Consider the following 16,749-nt stretch of genomic DNA (forward strand, 5'->3'; position numbering starts at 1 on the left):
GTTCCTGGATGGTTTGGGTGGACATTTCAATGGAAGCAAAAACTGAATTTTTATTGAAACTGGCAATGGAGCGGAAGGATTAACTGTGAACCGATACATAGAAGAAGTTTTAGAGGATCACGTCGTCTCAATAACAACATAGAACAATCATTATAAAGCAAAGACTAATTGCTTTGTAGTGATTGATACTAATTGATATACTAGAATCTGAAATAAAAATAGAAATAGCAGATGTTTTGCTAGAAAATTTTGACCGCGATTCGATTTTATGTATTTAATAAACTCAAAATATAGCTTACAGGAAGTGAAGTAAGGAATAATTAATATCAATATTCATTTGCAACAAAATAAAAGCTTGACAACCTAGAATTCATATGTAACTATACTGAATTAGAAAATCATATTCTGGCATTTCCGAACTTTATATTAAATGGTCTAACTCAAATTTGACAATAACTCAACGTTAACAAAAATACTGAAATAACAAACTCGAGCACGCACCTTGTGACTCATTATAAATTTCATTCAGTTGCTAGTTAGTGGCTAATTAACTAATTAACATTAAAATGTAATATAAAGTGATTTATTTGGTGTTATTTTAGTGAACTTTCATTATTCAAAGAGCTAATTAGCAATTGAAAACATTTTTGTTTGCACATCAAGAGTTTCTGAATTTGAATATTGTCTACAATGTGAGTCGTACAAACATCGTTAGCGTGGAGATTGTGGATTCTCGAATATTCAGGTGTACCTGAAAGGCAGTTAGCAGAACTATAAGCGAATGAAATGTATACCTATAACTAGGAAACAATAGTGGTCAATAGAGAGCTGAAATGTACACTGAATTCTGTTTTAGAATACGCCGTTTTGATTTATATTAAAGACATGATTAAATTCTCTGTGTGGTTATTATTCCGTATATATAATGAATAAAATTCGATCGTTTTTAAAGTAAAAAGCAAAAAACATACCCAATAAGAAAGTCAACTTGCATGTAAATTTCGGCAACACAAATTTAGTTCTGCCACTTACCAATTTGTGCTGCTAGTGTAATAAAAATGTGTCATTACTCTCAATGTCAATTGTGAAGATTAATAATAATTTGTCTCAAATTCCAAAACGCTTTCCTGATGTGTGTTCTGAATGGGAAGAATTTTGTAAAATTAAATGCTCATCACCAAATTATCGTTTGTATGTAAAGTGATTTTACAAAGGTCAATAGAAAAAATTTGAAGTATAAAGCTATCCCATCTATTCTTATCTCTTATCTGCATTCATTGTCTACTTCCATTTATGAAGATCACAGTTATGTCAAAGTTAATGACTGTATAGTAAACCAAGAATATTCAAATGTTGTAAATACAAGTATAGTAGACATTGATATGATCGTATGATAAGATCAAGTTGATAATACGAGCGTTCATGCTTTAACATCTGGCAATTTACATATAGAAGAGCCATCGGAGTTTTCAAGTGAATTTTCAGTTTTGACAACCAAAAATCAGGTTTTTTGACTGTAGCTAAAGCTAGTATGAACAATTTAACCAACACAATAGCTAAAATATCACAATTGAAAAACAGATCGAAGAATAACAAACAGCAGTTAAAGATATTGAAGAAGATGTGTGGATTTGGAACATTTGAGTATATAGAGAAGGTACAACAAAACGATGGACTATATAGGACAAACCGTTTGCTCTTTTTAAATACAAAAAAAGTCTCTACAACTTTTTATTTTAATTGTGATGAATTGATATAGTTTAGTGATTCAACTTACTGAACACACTGCTTACACTACCACGACACCAACACTCCCAATTACACTGTCTGACGGAAGGTAAACGAATTTACCGTCAGTCTCTGAAGATGATAACTTAGTTATCGAAACGCGCGTCATATAGTGTAATTGTGTTAGTGTAGTGGTAGTGTATATAGTGTCTTCAGTATGAATACCACTAATGGTTCCAGAAATTCCAGCTTAGTAGTAGTTGTGATATTATTGTGATTAGTGACATTGTGATAGTATTGTGATAATAGTACAATATCATTGTAATGATGTGCAATATGTTCAACTGAATTTTCTGGTTAGTATTTATTTACACATTACAATTTGTTCTCTTTAGATTGGTTGAAAATTTATGTGAATATTATTTTGTAAATGAACGTATACCAATTCTAAGATGTTTTTCCATCGTCATTTTTCCATTTAGGAAACTGCGAATTCATAACTGGGTGGAAATTAATAACCTAGAATACGGTAGATATTCTATGTTGTATATTCTGTATTCTGAAGTTGTATCTTTATTAAAACATTTTTTTTTCTAGTTTTTACAAGCTTTTGTTCACAAATTGTAACAATTTTTTGACAACAAAGCATTTCTCTCCCTCTCTCTCTCTGTAAATTCAAATGAACCGCGAAAATAGATTAGTTCTGCCATGTACCATCGAGGACACTGGTATCGAAAATCCGCCATGTTATTTCCACTGAATACCAACGAAGTTTGCATTTCTTCTTGAGGTATGTTCTATAATAACAAGCGTTCAAGTATCTTCTTACTTTTTAAAATTCCATACTTTCTACAAACATACTGGTGATAAAATATACAGTTGCAGTAATTACCAACCAAAATTAATATGTAACGACCTTTGCACAGTCATTACAGATTCAAACTTTATCTAGAGTGAAAGTCCTCTGTTCTCTCATAAATCTCCGCTAGTTATGTTGAAACATTTGGCAAAAAGGTACACAGTTTCTATTCAATTTCAATGAACGACTCTTGCATTTAAATATATTTACCTTCTCCTAGCTTTCTCTTTCTAATTAGCTACAATAAATATTTTTCTTTAATCACCCTAATAAATTGTCAATAAATCCTTTTTCACAAATAAGAAATCGACTCACGTACTGTCGTAAATATTTCGTAGAGTGCTCGAATGAGCGAAGTTGCTTCGCTGTCCAAATTCGGATTACTTCTTTTACTGTTAATTATCACGAAAAAACTTTAGAATTCAATTTCAACGCGATGGAATGGATTTGAATACTAGTTCAAATCATAAAATATGTATACCAAATGCAAACAAACTTCGGATATGGTGGTAAAATATTTTGGGAAAGTATCCTGTGGGAGGATTGACAAAGAAAATATATATTGAAATCGCTCGACCTCAAACTGATGGTTTAAATCTGATAAAACATATGTGGGAAGCTAGAATGCGTTATAAGAAAAAGGAAATCCCTTTTAAATACAGTAGAGGAGCTTTAGTTTACATTTAGATGGAGAGCCAGTGAACTGCAGATTTTGATGTACTCGTAGATGAAATTATATATATGGCATTTGATTATATCACAACAGAAACTAAAATAACAATTATTTATCAATAATTGAGTACAGGGTGGATTAAAGAGGAGAGTGAACCCCAATATTTAGCAGTATTCATTAGGTTTTAAAGAAATGCTAAAAGAAAACGGCGTGGGTGCTGAAGGCACGTTCTCACCTGCAACAAAGCCGCGAACTTAATACCGTCGCTAACAACATATTTATACGTTTATACGTAGATGTGACATTTAATTTCAAACTGATACTGTTTACACCACCACTACACCAACACTAACAATTACACTGTCTGACGCGCGTTTCGATAACCAAGTTATCGTCTTCAGAGACTGAAGATAAACTGTTTCTAAAGACGATAACTTAGTTATCAAAACGTGCGTCAGACAGTATAATTGTGAGTGCTGGTGTAGTAGTGATGTGAACAGTGAATTCATTATGAATCTCACCAACGGCTCCAGAAATTCCAACTTAATTTCATTCTGACACAAAGTCACAATTTCAGCCTGATCGCGTTCCCTTGGTTATTGGTTTCCATCTCCTCCAAGGAAATATTGTCGGATTCAGATCGCTGTTACTAGTGAGAATAGGTACATAAGTCCTTCGGCAGGTTTATCTCTTTATTTGAGAAGGATGATTAATTTTACTTTGGTATGAAATCACACTACAATATTTTCAGTTATGTTTATTATTATTGAGGACAATTCATGTTTTACTTATTGGAAGGGGGCAAATAATGAGATTTATTATTGTCAGGAAGGTGAGAAAGTAAATTCAGAAGGGTAAAAGACAAAAAATATGTGTTTTTGTATGGTTGGCGATATCTTCTCGTGGTCGTTCTTCGGCATATATTTGTCCTACTAGAAATTTTTAACAGCCAAAATATATGAAAAAAATGTCTTAGATCTATAATAATACAGTTCAGGAAGAAAAAGTATCCTAAAGAAAATTTAGTATTTGGAGCAGATATGGCCACTGTTCATTATGCAAAAGATATTGGAGTTTTTTCAGAGCTGAATATTCCGATTATTCAGAAGTCTAGGAATCTTCCTAAAGTGTCTCAACTTTGGCCAGTTTTTTGTAGAATTTGAAACGAAACGTGAATTCTGAAGGTTGGGATGCAGCTACACATGAAATATGAAAAAGAGGATTTTGAGCACACTCCGGCAAACACCAGATTCGTTATTTCATAACTGAATAGAACATTTGAAAACAAAAATTGGGAAAGCGAGTCACCACACTCTCAGATTGCCTAGAATTTAATTCGATTGGTTATATTAAGCTTGTCCATTGATATCCCTTATCCAACAGATCCTTATGTACAATACTGAAATGTTAACGAGTTTAATGATGCCAAGGTCATAGATCGAGAGCCTCTGGTCGGTAAATAGCTACCACAAACCAGATCGTCAATTGAGGATTTCAGCTATAAGAGACTTATTTAACAGCATCCCTATAGTTGAAAATTAGAAGATAGAAGATCACTAAATAGTGATTTGTATACGTACATCGTTGAATATGGAGTTTTGTCTTTTTTCTCACCGTATACACAATTTTTGCAGGATGAACAGTAATTAGATAATAGAGAAAAGTCGTAGTAGAAAGACGAGATCTATCATGAAATAAGACAGCTAGGCGCTACGTTTAAATAAAAATGCATTTCATACATTCACACTACGATTGGCCTTATTCACGTGTTTCTAGATGAGCTAAAATCTTCATTATTCAACGGAATATCCACAGTTTGCTTCAGCCGAGGGATAATTGGTGGTTCTTTACATCTATATGCAATTATTATTGATTTTATCAAAAAAAATATTCAGAAATCGTTCTGAATCTATTAATGAGGGTTAGACACGAATTCTATCTCTTTTTTTGCTTCCTACCCCGTGATACACGTCATTAGGTCGTTAGCAAGATTGCCAAGGCTAAATAAGTTGTTCAAGATAGATTCCCTCTGAAATTAGAAATAAAACCGATAGAAATTTTTGCTTATTTATTTCCTAAAACTTATTTTTACCTACTCATCTATTTTAGAAAACATGAATTAATAAAGAAATTAATACAGCGGATATATTTTGGTATAACAACGAATAGAAATTCTAAATAAAAATTTCATTAGGTCGCAGATTTTCTTACTCTTGGGATCATAAATTTCTCTTTTTGTCAGATATATGTCTTTCCAAGGTTCAAAAGAAAAACTTATATGCCGTGCGAAAATGCCTTGAAGACCATGGGATCAATTTAAATAAAATGGTAACTGATGGAGTCAGAAGTATAACAAGAAAACATAAAGAGGCAACAATGATTCTTCAGAGCAAAATCAATCACGAAATTCACTGCTGCCCAGAAACGCTTTGTGCCCAAACATTTCCAGCCGAAATAGTTGAGGTTATGAATTTGGTGATCCAAATTATTAAAGCATTTTGTCAAAAGTACCCTACTAAGTTGGAATTTCTGGAACCGTTGTCGATATTCATTCTGAATATACTGTTTACACCACCACTACACCAACACTAACAATTACACTGTCTGACGCGCGTTTTGATAACCAAGTTATCGTCTTCAGACACTGAGACTTCAATAATAATAAACATAACTGAAAATATTGTAGTATGATTTCATACCAAAGTAAAATTAATCATCCTTATCAAATAAAGAAGCACTTATGTACCTATTCTCACTTGTAACAGCGATCTGAATCCGACAATATTTCCTTGGAGGAGAAGGAAACCAATAACCAAGGGAACGCGATCAGGCTGAAATAGTGACTTTGTGTCAGAATGAAATTAAGTTGGAATTTCTGGAACCGTTGGCGAGATTCATAATGAATTCACTGTTCACATCACTACTACACCAGCACTCACAATTATACTGTCTGACGCACGTTTTGATAACTAAGTTATCGTCTTTAGAAACAGTTTACCTTCAGTCTCTGAAGACGATAACTTGGTTATCGAAACGCGCGTCAGACAGTGTAATTGTTAGTGTTGGTGTAGTGGTGGTGTAAACAGCATTTTCAATATAAAAGTACTCTACCATCACCAATTCAAAGAATTGTTAAACGAAATGGAGACTCAGTATGCCGACCTCCTTCTTCATAAAAAGTGTGCGATGGCTCTCCAAAGGTAAGGTGTTTAAATGTTTGGCTTTGTGCTTGAATGAAATAAATACATTCTTGAAAGAAAAAGGCATTAATCACACTGAATTAATGAGTGGTTTGAAAAATTCTACTGTGATACCCAGTTTATAGAAATTAAATCTGCTAAATTTAAAATTGCAAGGAAAGAGAAGCCCAGCGAATGTTTTGGTAGAAGAGTTGGTTTGTTTTAAATAAAAATTGAATCATTTTGTAGAAGATATTCATAGCGGTAAATTACTTAATTTTCAATTTTAGAAGTAATATTACGATAAAATTTCTTGGGTTCGATCGTAGGTTGTTATCCAAACAACTTACGAACCCAAGAAATTAGAAAGAAAAAAATAAATTTAAATATTTAAATATATATCTTTTCTTATGAATAAAAGATTAGCTTTTTTCTCAAAAAACTTTTACCTGTGGGAGAACTGTTTATTATTGAAAACAAAAAATTATATGCCTCATCAAACTTTGAAATTTCTTGCAATGTAATTTCCGGCTCTCCTGATTCAAAAGGTTGCCGATCCCTGCCCCAGCCATCTAAATCGCCCAATCTGACTACAATTCAACAGGTTTGAAACATGATTGGTAGCAGGCTGTTCAATTTAGAGCATCCTCCATAAACTTTAACAGCTCCTGTCATGAAGTTGAGATAATTTGGCATGAAATATCCAAAGAAGAGATGATAATCATAATGCATAAGAAATTATTTTCAGTAAGTTATATAATTAAGCTGAAAAAAATGGATTTTTTTTCTCAATTAGCATATTTCTATTTAGTCCAACAAATTAAATTTTCTTTTCAAAATTATTTATCGAAATTCCAAAATTCACCTTCACTCCGTTAATGATTATATTCTAAATTTCAAATTTAGGAAAGGAAGCTGGAATAATCCACTGTAAGTTGGGTTGAAATTAACATAAAATTTGAATTCGTTTCTATTCGTGTTGGCAACTCTATTTAGGAACTAGGTGTTTTTATTGTTGTTAGTTAAATCGAAAATGATGAATGTATAGCTGAAGTTTATGAATTTCGTACAGTTTCTAACTGATAACCGTTAAATCCTAACAGAGTTAAATTCTCGAACTGAAGCAGTTTGAACTCAATAAGTTGTTGAGAGAATGTAAAAGTTAATTAATATAAATTAGAGGGTATTCAAATAAATCAAAAATTGTTTCACTAACCTTAACAATGCGCCAATCAAACGTATTAGACCATGTTTCAGGAGGGTAGTAGGAATCTTCCTCGTTACCAGCAGCTTCGGTTTGAGTTACTACTTCTGTCTGTCCCAGTTGCACCAAAAATAAACCTAAAATAAATGAAATCAAATATTTTTTTATCACAATTTATAATTATTATTATTACAAAATGTTTTTGCCTACCATATTCGTAGACGAATCGTTTTCGTTCCAGGAAATCCGTACTTGTATGTTTTAAAATGAAAACAAAGAACTATTAGGTGAAATTCGTGCATTAATGGCAAATCTTAATAGTCTAGGCAAAAGTAACCGTTCGATTACCATTGACTTGAAAATACATCGACGCACCGTTGACTATAACATGGAAATACTTCATCCACCACGTAATCAACGACTCACAGGCTCAAAGAGAGCACCTCAGATTAATGACACTAGGAGAACTTCGACATTGAAAAGAAGATTGCGAGAAGATAGATGGCAGTGAAAAAACTTCTTTTAAGATCTCTATATAAAATTAACATGTTGCAGTGAGTTCACAATTGGTCGCATGAAGAATATGGGAGAGTTTTATGTAGTGATGAGTCATGATAATTGTTGGAGAATCTCGCTGTTAAAGTAAAAATTGAAGGGATTCTAATAAGAGACTGCTATAAAAATATTAAAGTAAATGATGTATGGTTTGGCCTTATCGAATTCATCTTCCAGCATGACAACGATTCCAAGTATTCCTCGTAACTATGCAAAGAGAATTTGAGAGAATTGCAAAGGAAGAATGTAATGAAATTGATCTTTTTGTCGCGATCTCAACCCGGTTAAATTGTTGTGGAACAAACTGGTTAAAGAAAGTATTGTCCTACTTCCACTTCACGTCTTTGGAATATCCTGATAAACAAATGGAACCAAATAGACTATTTGTTAAAATTGTTACAGATAAATTGAATATGTGACAAACACAGTCTTTAGGTTTATTATTACTATATTCTTGTCTATATCAAAATCTAAATATCGAAATCGATCGTATTGTTTTTATTTGTTATGATTATCCCAAACAATAGAGTGGGCAAAAACTTTCGATCAGTAGTGTACCTGATAAATGCATGGAGATTTTTTGTAAGATGAATAAACTGTAGAAACAAAAACACTTAATCCCAATTTTCTTTTAAAATCTTCAATTCTAAAAATTGTGTTAACTCATAGCATTCAATAATTTAAAAACATTAATTTTATTTTCAATTTCTTATTTATTAGATCTTTCTTTTTTATTTCAGTTTAACGTGCCTCAACAGCGCTGGTCATTGGCACACAAAAACAATCATAAGATACATAAGTTGAATAGAGGATTGTTACAAAATCTATGACAATGCATATATTAAATTATTATTTTCTTATACAGCTTGGTGGTTTTAAGAAACTCCACGATTTTCCTTATTTCCGTCGGGCAGTTGAGTGTCTCCTTGAGGTTGGTTTTCATATCAAATTGTTGATATGCGGTAGAATATTCTCTGCAGTCAAATAGCCGTGAATAAGTTTCGTGTGGTTGATGCGAAGTCTTCTTATTGTCACAGCTTCTCTCCTATATGTAGTGCTGTAGTACTCTTGCTCCATGTATCGCGCCAAGATTATTGATGGAGATGTTTGAAGTTAATCTTCAGATAATTGGCCAGCTGAACTGGGATTTTAGGATGATTCTTTATGGCTTTTTTGGCATGGCGATCGGCACATTCGTTTCCAGCAATTCCAGAGCGCGATGGAAGCCAGATGAGAGAGACTGTTATATCAAGAGCAATGAGAGTTTGGTAGATGGATGGTTGGTGAATATGGTTGTGATTGACTGTATGGACGAAAGAGAGTCAGTATATATGGCGATATGTTTATAGGGAGGAGAAATATATTTCAAGTCTTGAAGGCTAATGTATAATTCACCAGTGTAAACACTACACGTCGAGGCTAAGCGGAAAGAACTTATGAGTTGGTGGTTTGTAGTGACTGCACAACCCACACCGGATTCAGCTTCGGAGGCATCCGTATAGAGAATTAGATCAAAGGATTTTTTATGCAGAATTTCCAAGAATGCTTTCTCTATAAGAACGCTAGAGGATTCGTGTTTATTGTAGATGGTTAATGAGGTATCTACTATGGGAATATTTTTTATCCAAGGGGGAGAAGGCAAAGAAAGTGGAAAGGTCAACGAGAGGTTCGTATTTTGGAGTAGAGGTGCGAGCAATTGAGGGATTGAATTTACAGTTGTTCGTGAGTTGATAGGTATGGAAGCGGTGGCAAGTAGCGATTGGACAATATTAGAAGGATTGGAAGATACTTTAGCAGCATATGACAGGAGAAGAGATTAGCTTCAACATTGACACCAGCGGCGCTAGTTTTTGATAAGGAAATTAGAGAGAGAAAATGAGAAAGGGTGTACTCCGAGGATACTACGGGATTAACTGAAGTATCAGTAGTGGCAGTAGGGTTAGCACAAGAGGAGGGGATGAGATTGACCGAATTATTTGATTTGGAAGAGGGATCTTGAGGGATGGAACTGTTTGGGCATGAATCAGCAGTGTGCCCAGCCTGGTTGCAGAGAAAGTATTCAAGTTTGTCGGTAGACATAAATATTCTGAGTGTTGTATTTTCATGACTGATGACAGTCGAAATTTGAAGAGAAAAATCATTATTGGTTGGTAATACGTAAGTTACTCGGTACATGTGCGTATTCTTCATCAGGTGATCCACATTTGACGTATGATATAGGAGTGATAACCCTAGGTCTTGCAGCGCTTTCTCGATGACGGAATGGGGAATGGATGGACAAACATTGGAAATGAGTATTCTTTTGGTTGGAGATGTAAGCCGACGTATAGGGATTAAATAGGAATTAAATAGAATGCTTTGGTTGGGTTTTAGAAGTTCGTCGACTTGAGTCGTCGATGATAAATAAATGCATATGCGTCCGTGTGATATTCTGAATGCAAAAATGAAATTTTTAGGAAAGACGATGCTACCTATTGATTTAATGTAGTCAAATAGTACAGTGTTGGGGATAGAAGGCATAATGATGGCTTTATTTCTTGAGGGCACAGAAGGGGGTGGGGATTCTACTGAAGTAGCTGCAGCATATGATACAGGTGGAGAATGAATATTTGAATTGGTTTTTAGTAGTGAGGGAAGGCTAGACATATTGCTGTGATCTTGGTTGCCAAAATCACAGTCAATAGTTGAAAAAAATAAGAGAAAAACCAAACAGTCTGTGTCTCAGTGATTGGCCTCTTGATTTCCGGATACGTAAATAATTTTAAAGTATATTTACCCAATTTTATGATAAAAATGCAGCTTCATTAATTTGTGGTATCACATTTTAATGACAACAAAAAGCGAAGAATTTATTATTGTTGGGATTTAACTTAACGATCTGAACCTGACGAGGTATACAGAAAGAATGAATCTTAGATCTTTTGATATGTTTATGATTCTAATAATTCAAATATTCATCTGTCTTAAAAAATTATGGATTAAACTAATTTTAAATCAGAAGGGACCTAAAATCAAGATCATTTAGAAGCATGATCATATCATAAGGTCTAAGAAATAAGAAATCCAAAAAATTCCTACCGGCAGGGATGAAATAATGACTACCTATCATAATATTGAACTTGCAAATGGAACTGAAGCCAAGCAGAACATAAAAAATTACGAAAATATCCAATACAAAATTGTAAAACAGAAAAAACGAAGAATTTTTCCAATCACTCAGATGCAAAAAAATTAGTTGATACATAGGTACATACATTTCTAAATTTAAAATGATTTTAAAATGAACTTTTTTTTAAAATGAACTATTACTGAATCAACTACTCAAATAAGAAAATCAGAAAATTACTTAAAAAGCATATAAATTAAAATAATGAAGTAATTCCTATTAAATTTTTGGAAAAATTTGAAAAAAATTTCGAGAGAGAATCGAATCACTTTTTAATAAATTCGAAGAAAAAAATAATAAGATTATTGATACGCCAATCATTTAAATAACGTGATTTGAAATAAAATAAGATCTGATTCTTGTAAAATTATCAGTAATTTTGAAAATAAATTGAAAAATAAAAAATAAACGAGCAATATCAAAATATGAGTGAAACCCAATTTATCGAACAAAACCAACATCTAAAAATTTTCAAAGCAGATGAATCGAATAAAACTGTTATTATGAAGTCAGAAGATTATAATGATCAATTGATGAAACTATTAAGCTAACAGAAAAATTAAACAAGACCCTTCGAATTCTAATCAAAAACAAAATAATGATCTAATTCGCTCTTGGGAAGAACAACTTTTTATTTCGCCATCAGATGCAAAAAAATTGAAAATTCACAAAGCTTTACCTTCTAAAATATATGGTTTGACAAAACTGTACAAATCTGATATTCCTCCTCGACCGATTGTTTTAAATATTCAAACTACTCTTTCCCCATTATCTAATTATATGAAAAATATTTTGAAAAAACTATTTATACTAAAACCATATCAAAAACACATTAAATTTCAAAGAAAGAGTTAAAAATATAAAAATTCCTAACCAATATGTATTTCGTTGGATGTAGTTTTTCTATATACAAATATTCCTATTACCATTGTGAAAAGTATGTTAATAAAAAATGGGACAAAATTAAATATATAGAAATACCTCAAAATTTATTGAATATATAGACACTTACAACAACATATTTCAAATATGAAAATGAAATATACAAACAAATTGATGGTTGTGCTGTGGGAGCTTCCATTTCAAGTGTTATAGCACTATCAGTAATTGAAGATCTTGAGGAAACTGTCCTAAGCAAACTTGATATAAATATGTAGATGATTGTATCAAAGTTTCAAATTGAAGACATAAATAAAAAATTCAATTATTATCATAAAAAACTTATCAATACACAATCGAAATGAAAAAAAAATAATAAAATAAATTTTCTTGATGTCACATTATATGAAATTAACAATATCGTCAGAACAGAATGGTACACGAAATCAACTTGATCCTCAAGATATTTGAACATCAATTTGTGTCATCCTATGTCACAAAAAAGACCACGAACAATTAAGAAAAATTAATTAAATTCTAAAGATTCACAAATCTAATTCATGAAATGGAGAATTTTTAGGAATGGTTCACATTTGTAAATAATTTAAATAGAATTTATAGCTCTATTTTGTATATTCTAATTCAACTACAAATAATTTAATTGATGGCTGCTTTGAGATGTAAAAACTAAAGAAAAATTAATTCAGGTGATATATTGATTAATATAAATACGCTAATTGTCAGTTCCAATATAATATTATGATAAAAACTAAAAGAAGTTGAAACGTCAAATTGTCATCTGTCTTTGAAAAATTATTAAGGAGACTAATTTTAAATCGAAAGAGACCTAAAATTAAGAACATTTAGAAGCATAAATAAATATATTTATGAATTACAAGACATAAGTTAATACCTTTTCACATTATATCAATTATAACCTAAGGTATTTTTTAAATATCGTATAATTCTGTTATTGTGTTACATAGCTCAATTAATAATGTACATTATTTGAAATTAAAATGGCGGAGGAGATTTGAATAATTATTGTGTCAAGTTCACAACCTCGCTTTCAATTATAGCGAGAATTTATATGAGTATACACCGTACCTAACCACCTTTTTTATATAGTTCTGTTCTAAAAATTTACAACTACTAAAATTTAAAAAAAAAAACTGGTTTTACTTACCCAAAATAAAAATGACGATCATATTTGCTTGATATTGATTAGAATACTGAAATTGACTTTGTAATTATTGGAATGAAACTGATAATACTTGATTTCTTGACCTCAAACTTGTTTAGGTTGATGTATTTAGTTGTATGTATGTTTATATTTTTTGAATTCGATATTCTGTAATCTTGGCGGTTGTATGATGACTGGTTTATCAAGTATTTTTATCTAAAATAACCACATTTAGTTTCTTGGATATCTGTTATAATAATTATTAGTTTTACGTTTCGTTTTGCTTCGTAGGATATTAGTATACAAGGGAATTCCCAGATTTATACAGGTCTGGAGTCAGTAAATTTGATAAATAACCTGGTTTTAAATGAGATTTTGATTCGTTATAATAGCGGCGCTTGGAGAGCTAATAGAGAATTTGTTTTTGCGAATTTATATATATATATATATATTTATTATACAATGTGTTCATAAAGTAACGAAACTTTCGATTTGGGTTCGGTGTACAAGAATGTTTTTTTTATACTAATCTAACCGGTATAAATAAGAATCGATTAGATGTAGTCAAGGTACATCGTTGGTAACGGCGGGGACGCATGGTACACTTCTTTGAGGGTGATCAACGCAAGGTAAAAAAATTGAGTGTCCAACGACTGTGTCCAAAAATATTCTTTTCCACCTATAGAGCCATCAATCTGGGTTGGTAAATTAAAGGACTTGAGTACAAAGTTAAGAAATAATAGCTTGAACTCTTCAAAAAATTATGTGATTCTATCTTTTAGGGTACAACTTCCCAATGACCTTGAAATATGTCATTTATGGGTTCATTCTGAGATTATGCATGAATATTTATTTTCATGCCTTCCTCATATTTTTTTTTGTTCAAAGCTAAATTTTCTCAGTTTTTCAAAATGCACGATCTTATGATTTTACATCTTCAGATCACTGTTCCAGTCGGTCTAGTGGGTACAAAACAAAATTAACCCAACCTAACATAACCTAATCTAACGTAGAATTCTATCTTTTCTATGACCTTGACCTTGAAATAAACGTACTCCGACCGATTGACGGATTTCTTATTATATTGCACATTACATATTCCACATATGTAATTGAACATATGATTAAATACCCAACACGTACTCTTTTTTTTTCTTTTGTTGTCTTTTTCTTGCAGTGCCTTGTCGCAAGCGCGCGTCCATTTTTGTATACGGAGGCCGGCTTAAGTCAAAATTCTTTCAAATTCATCTTCAATTGCAGTGCGGAGATCGGAAGGGGCGTGTGGTCTTTGAAAAGGCTCCTCAAGAAGTAATTATAGTGTCACTCTACGAATCCTTGTCTACCTATCCATTCTTCAAAATGAACATTAAGGAACTTTCACACACATAAAGCGTAGTATAGCGAAGCTCCATACTGCATGAAATGACAGATGTTCGCGAGTGTTGGATCGTTGTTCATTTGTCCACTTAAATTTTCGAACATTCCACATACATAACTTTGGCCTATCCCGTGACCATACAAAAGTACGAACTCACGTGACCTCCCACATGGATCGCCGATTTTGCGAAAGTGCATAAGTCAGGCAGATTTATGCCGACCTTTATATTATATTTTATCCCCTACTACATATCCTAACGTCAAAGTTAGAGGATAATTGTACCCTGAGAGATGGAATTTTGTAAAAATATCATCATAGGAGGGTTGCCCCAAAAGTTTTTGGTCTAACAGAAAAAAATTTGTGCCAATCATTTTTGTTTTTTGAATGACTATCACAAAAACGGTCATCAGAAGTGTAGTGGTGGACGCAATTCGATTTATTTGGCGCAACTTGGGTTAATGGGGTCTGGGAAATATGCGCTTTTGGTTCAAAGTCCAAAGGACTCAGCACTTGTCGCGCGGATAGCTTACGCATGCATAATTCTTCAGTCTGTTATGTTGATAGCCTCTTTTATCTCTCTAAATTCAATTTGACAATCCTCCAGCACCATTTGTCGATTAAATCACTGGCTCTCTTGAATACTCTTTGTTAGTCAAATTGATACAGTCACGTTGTAATGCAGCCTCCCAAAATTTTACGGTCGTAAATGAGGATGCACAATCTTCGAAGTATCTAACTTTTCATTATCATTTTCGTAAGCGTATTGCCTTTCAAAAACAAATATTTGATGACATCTCAATACTTAATTTTTCCATCTTCAGGCAAATTTTCACAACGACTCACTTATACGATTGTCAAACAAAAACTAAGCGTCCAAAATGGCTGAAGTTTTAGTAAGAACATCCAACGCACGCGGAAATCTATTTCCCAGCTTACATTGATGAGTGCTGACATCTTCAGGTTGATGCTAGAAACTTTTCAGAAAACTGTCGTAGATATTGAAATATAGGATTTTATACTTCACAAATACGTTTTGAATTCAATACGTTTCTCTTTTTTTTAATTTCCTCCATAACAAATTGTTGAACTTATTCTTCGTAACTAATACACTTGGCGTAGCATTTGAAATATATTTTCTTCTAAAGGAAGAAAAAATAAAATAATTTCATTCAAATATTGCACGATAATGTCGGCTAATTTATCAAATTTGCTATTTCAGCGAGCTACAAGTACACGGATTTCATGTGCACACAGACTTCGGACGTTGATCTGCAATGAGTAGCGAGATTGGCATTGTAGAGTTCTAATATTACAATATGTAGTGCACAATGAGATCAAGTATTTAAGATCTTGTGCATTAAAAAGTTGGTTCTGGAGTTAGTAAAAACTTCTTATCGATATAACTTTAATTGGAACTAAGACATGAGTTACTGGTATTGCAAATTTGAAAGACCTCTTCTCACCTTGGTAATTTTATTCCAAAGTTATTCACCGCTTAATTGAAAATTGTTTGCCTTCCTGACATTTTTTCAAATAATAACAAGCCACATGTAGATACTATAGCTTGTATTGAAGGTGAATGTAGAAAAAACGTGGAATGTTTTGAATATGACGTCTTAGACATTGATAAATTGATCACTTGTATCGTTAAATGCATCAGCATCTTTTTCTTTCTCTGAATATTTAACTAAACAATCATAAAATAAGCTTTATAACTGAGAATGAACTTCTTAATAATCTCTGATATAAAATGTTATATTATCTCTCTTTTTTTAAACAAACCCAAAACGATTCATCGATATTGAATTGTGGTTCACCACGTAGAAGATTAACCTATTTTGCTTCGTTAAATTTCTCAGTCGTCCTTTCCTGTGAAGTTGCCGTCTCTAACAAGGCCAGGAATTTAATCCATCCAATCAGTATAACCAAATAATTTTCTGATAAT

The 16,749-nt window shown here is 32.4% G+C and overlaps 1 protein-coding gene across 1 annotated transcript in view; it reads right to left on the minus strand.

The window, feature by feature from the left end:
* LOC130894483 (serine protease inhibitor 27A-like) overlaps window positions 1-13,653 on the minus strand; it is a 47,711-nt gene extending 34,058 nt beyond the window's left edge. The window contains exons 1-2 of the mRNA XM_057801356.1: window positions 13,430-13,653; window positions 7,656-7,780 (exon numbers count right to left, since the gene is read on the minus strand). Of these exons, the coding sequence (XP_057657339.1) occupies window positions 7,656-7,780; window positions 13,430-13,451 (147 nt within the window). The 5' untranslated portion in view covers window positions 13,452-13,653. The remainder of the gene's footprint in view (window positions 1-7,655; window positions 7,781-13,429) is intronic.
* Between the last annotated feature and the right edge of the window lie 3,096 nt (window positions 13,654-16,749).

Source organism: Diorhabda carinulata, chromosome 5 (genome assembly GCF_026250575.1).
Source record: "Diorhabda carinulata isolate Delta chromosome 5, icDioCari1.1, whole genome shotgun sequence".
In the NCBI taxonomy this organism is placed as follows: Eukaryota; Metazoa; Arthropoda; class Insecta; order Coleoptera; family Chrysomelidae; genus Diorhabda; species Diorhabda carinulata.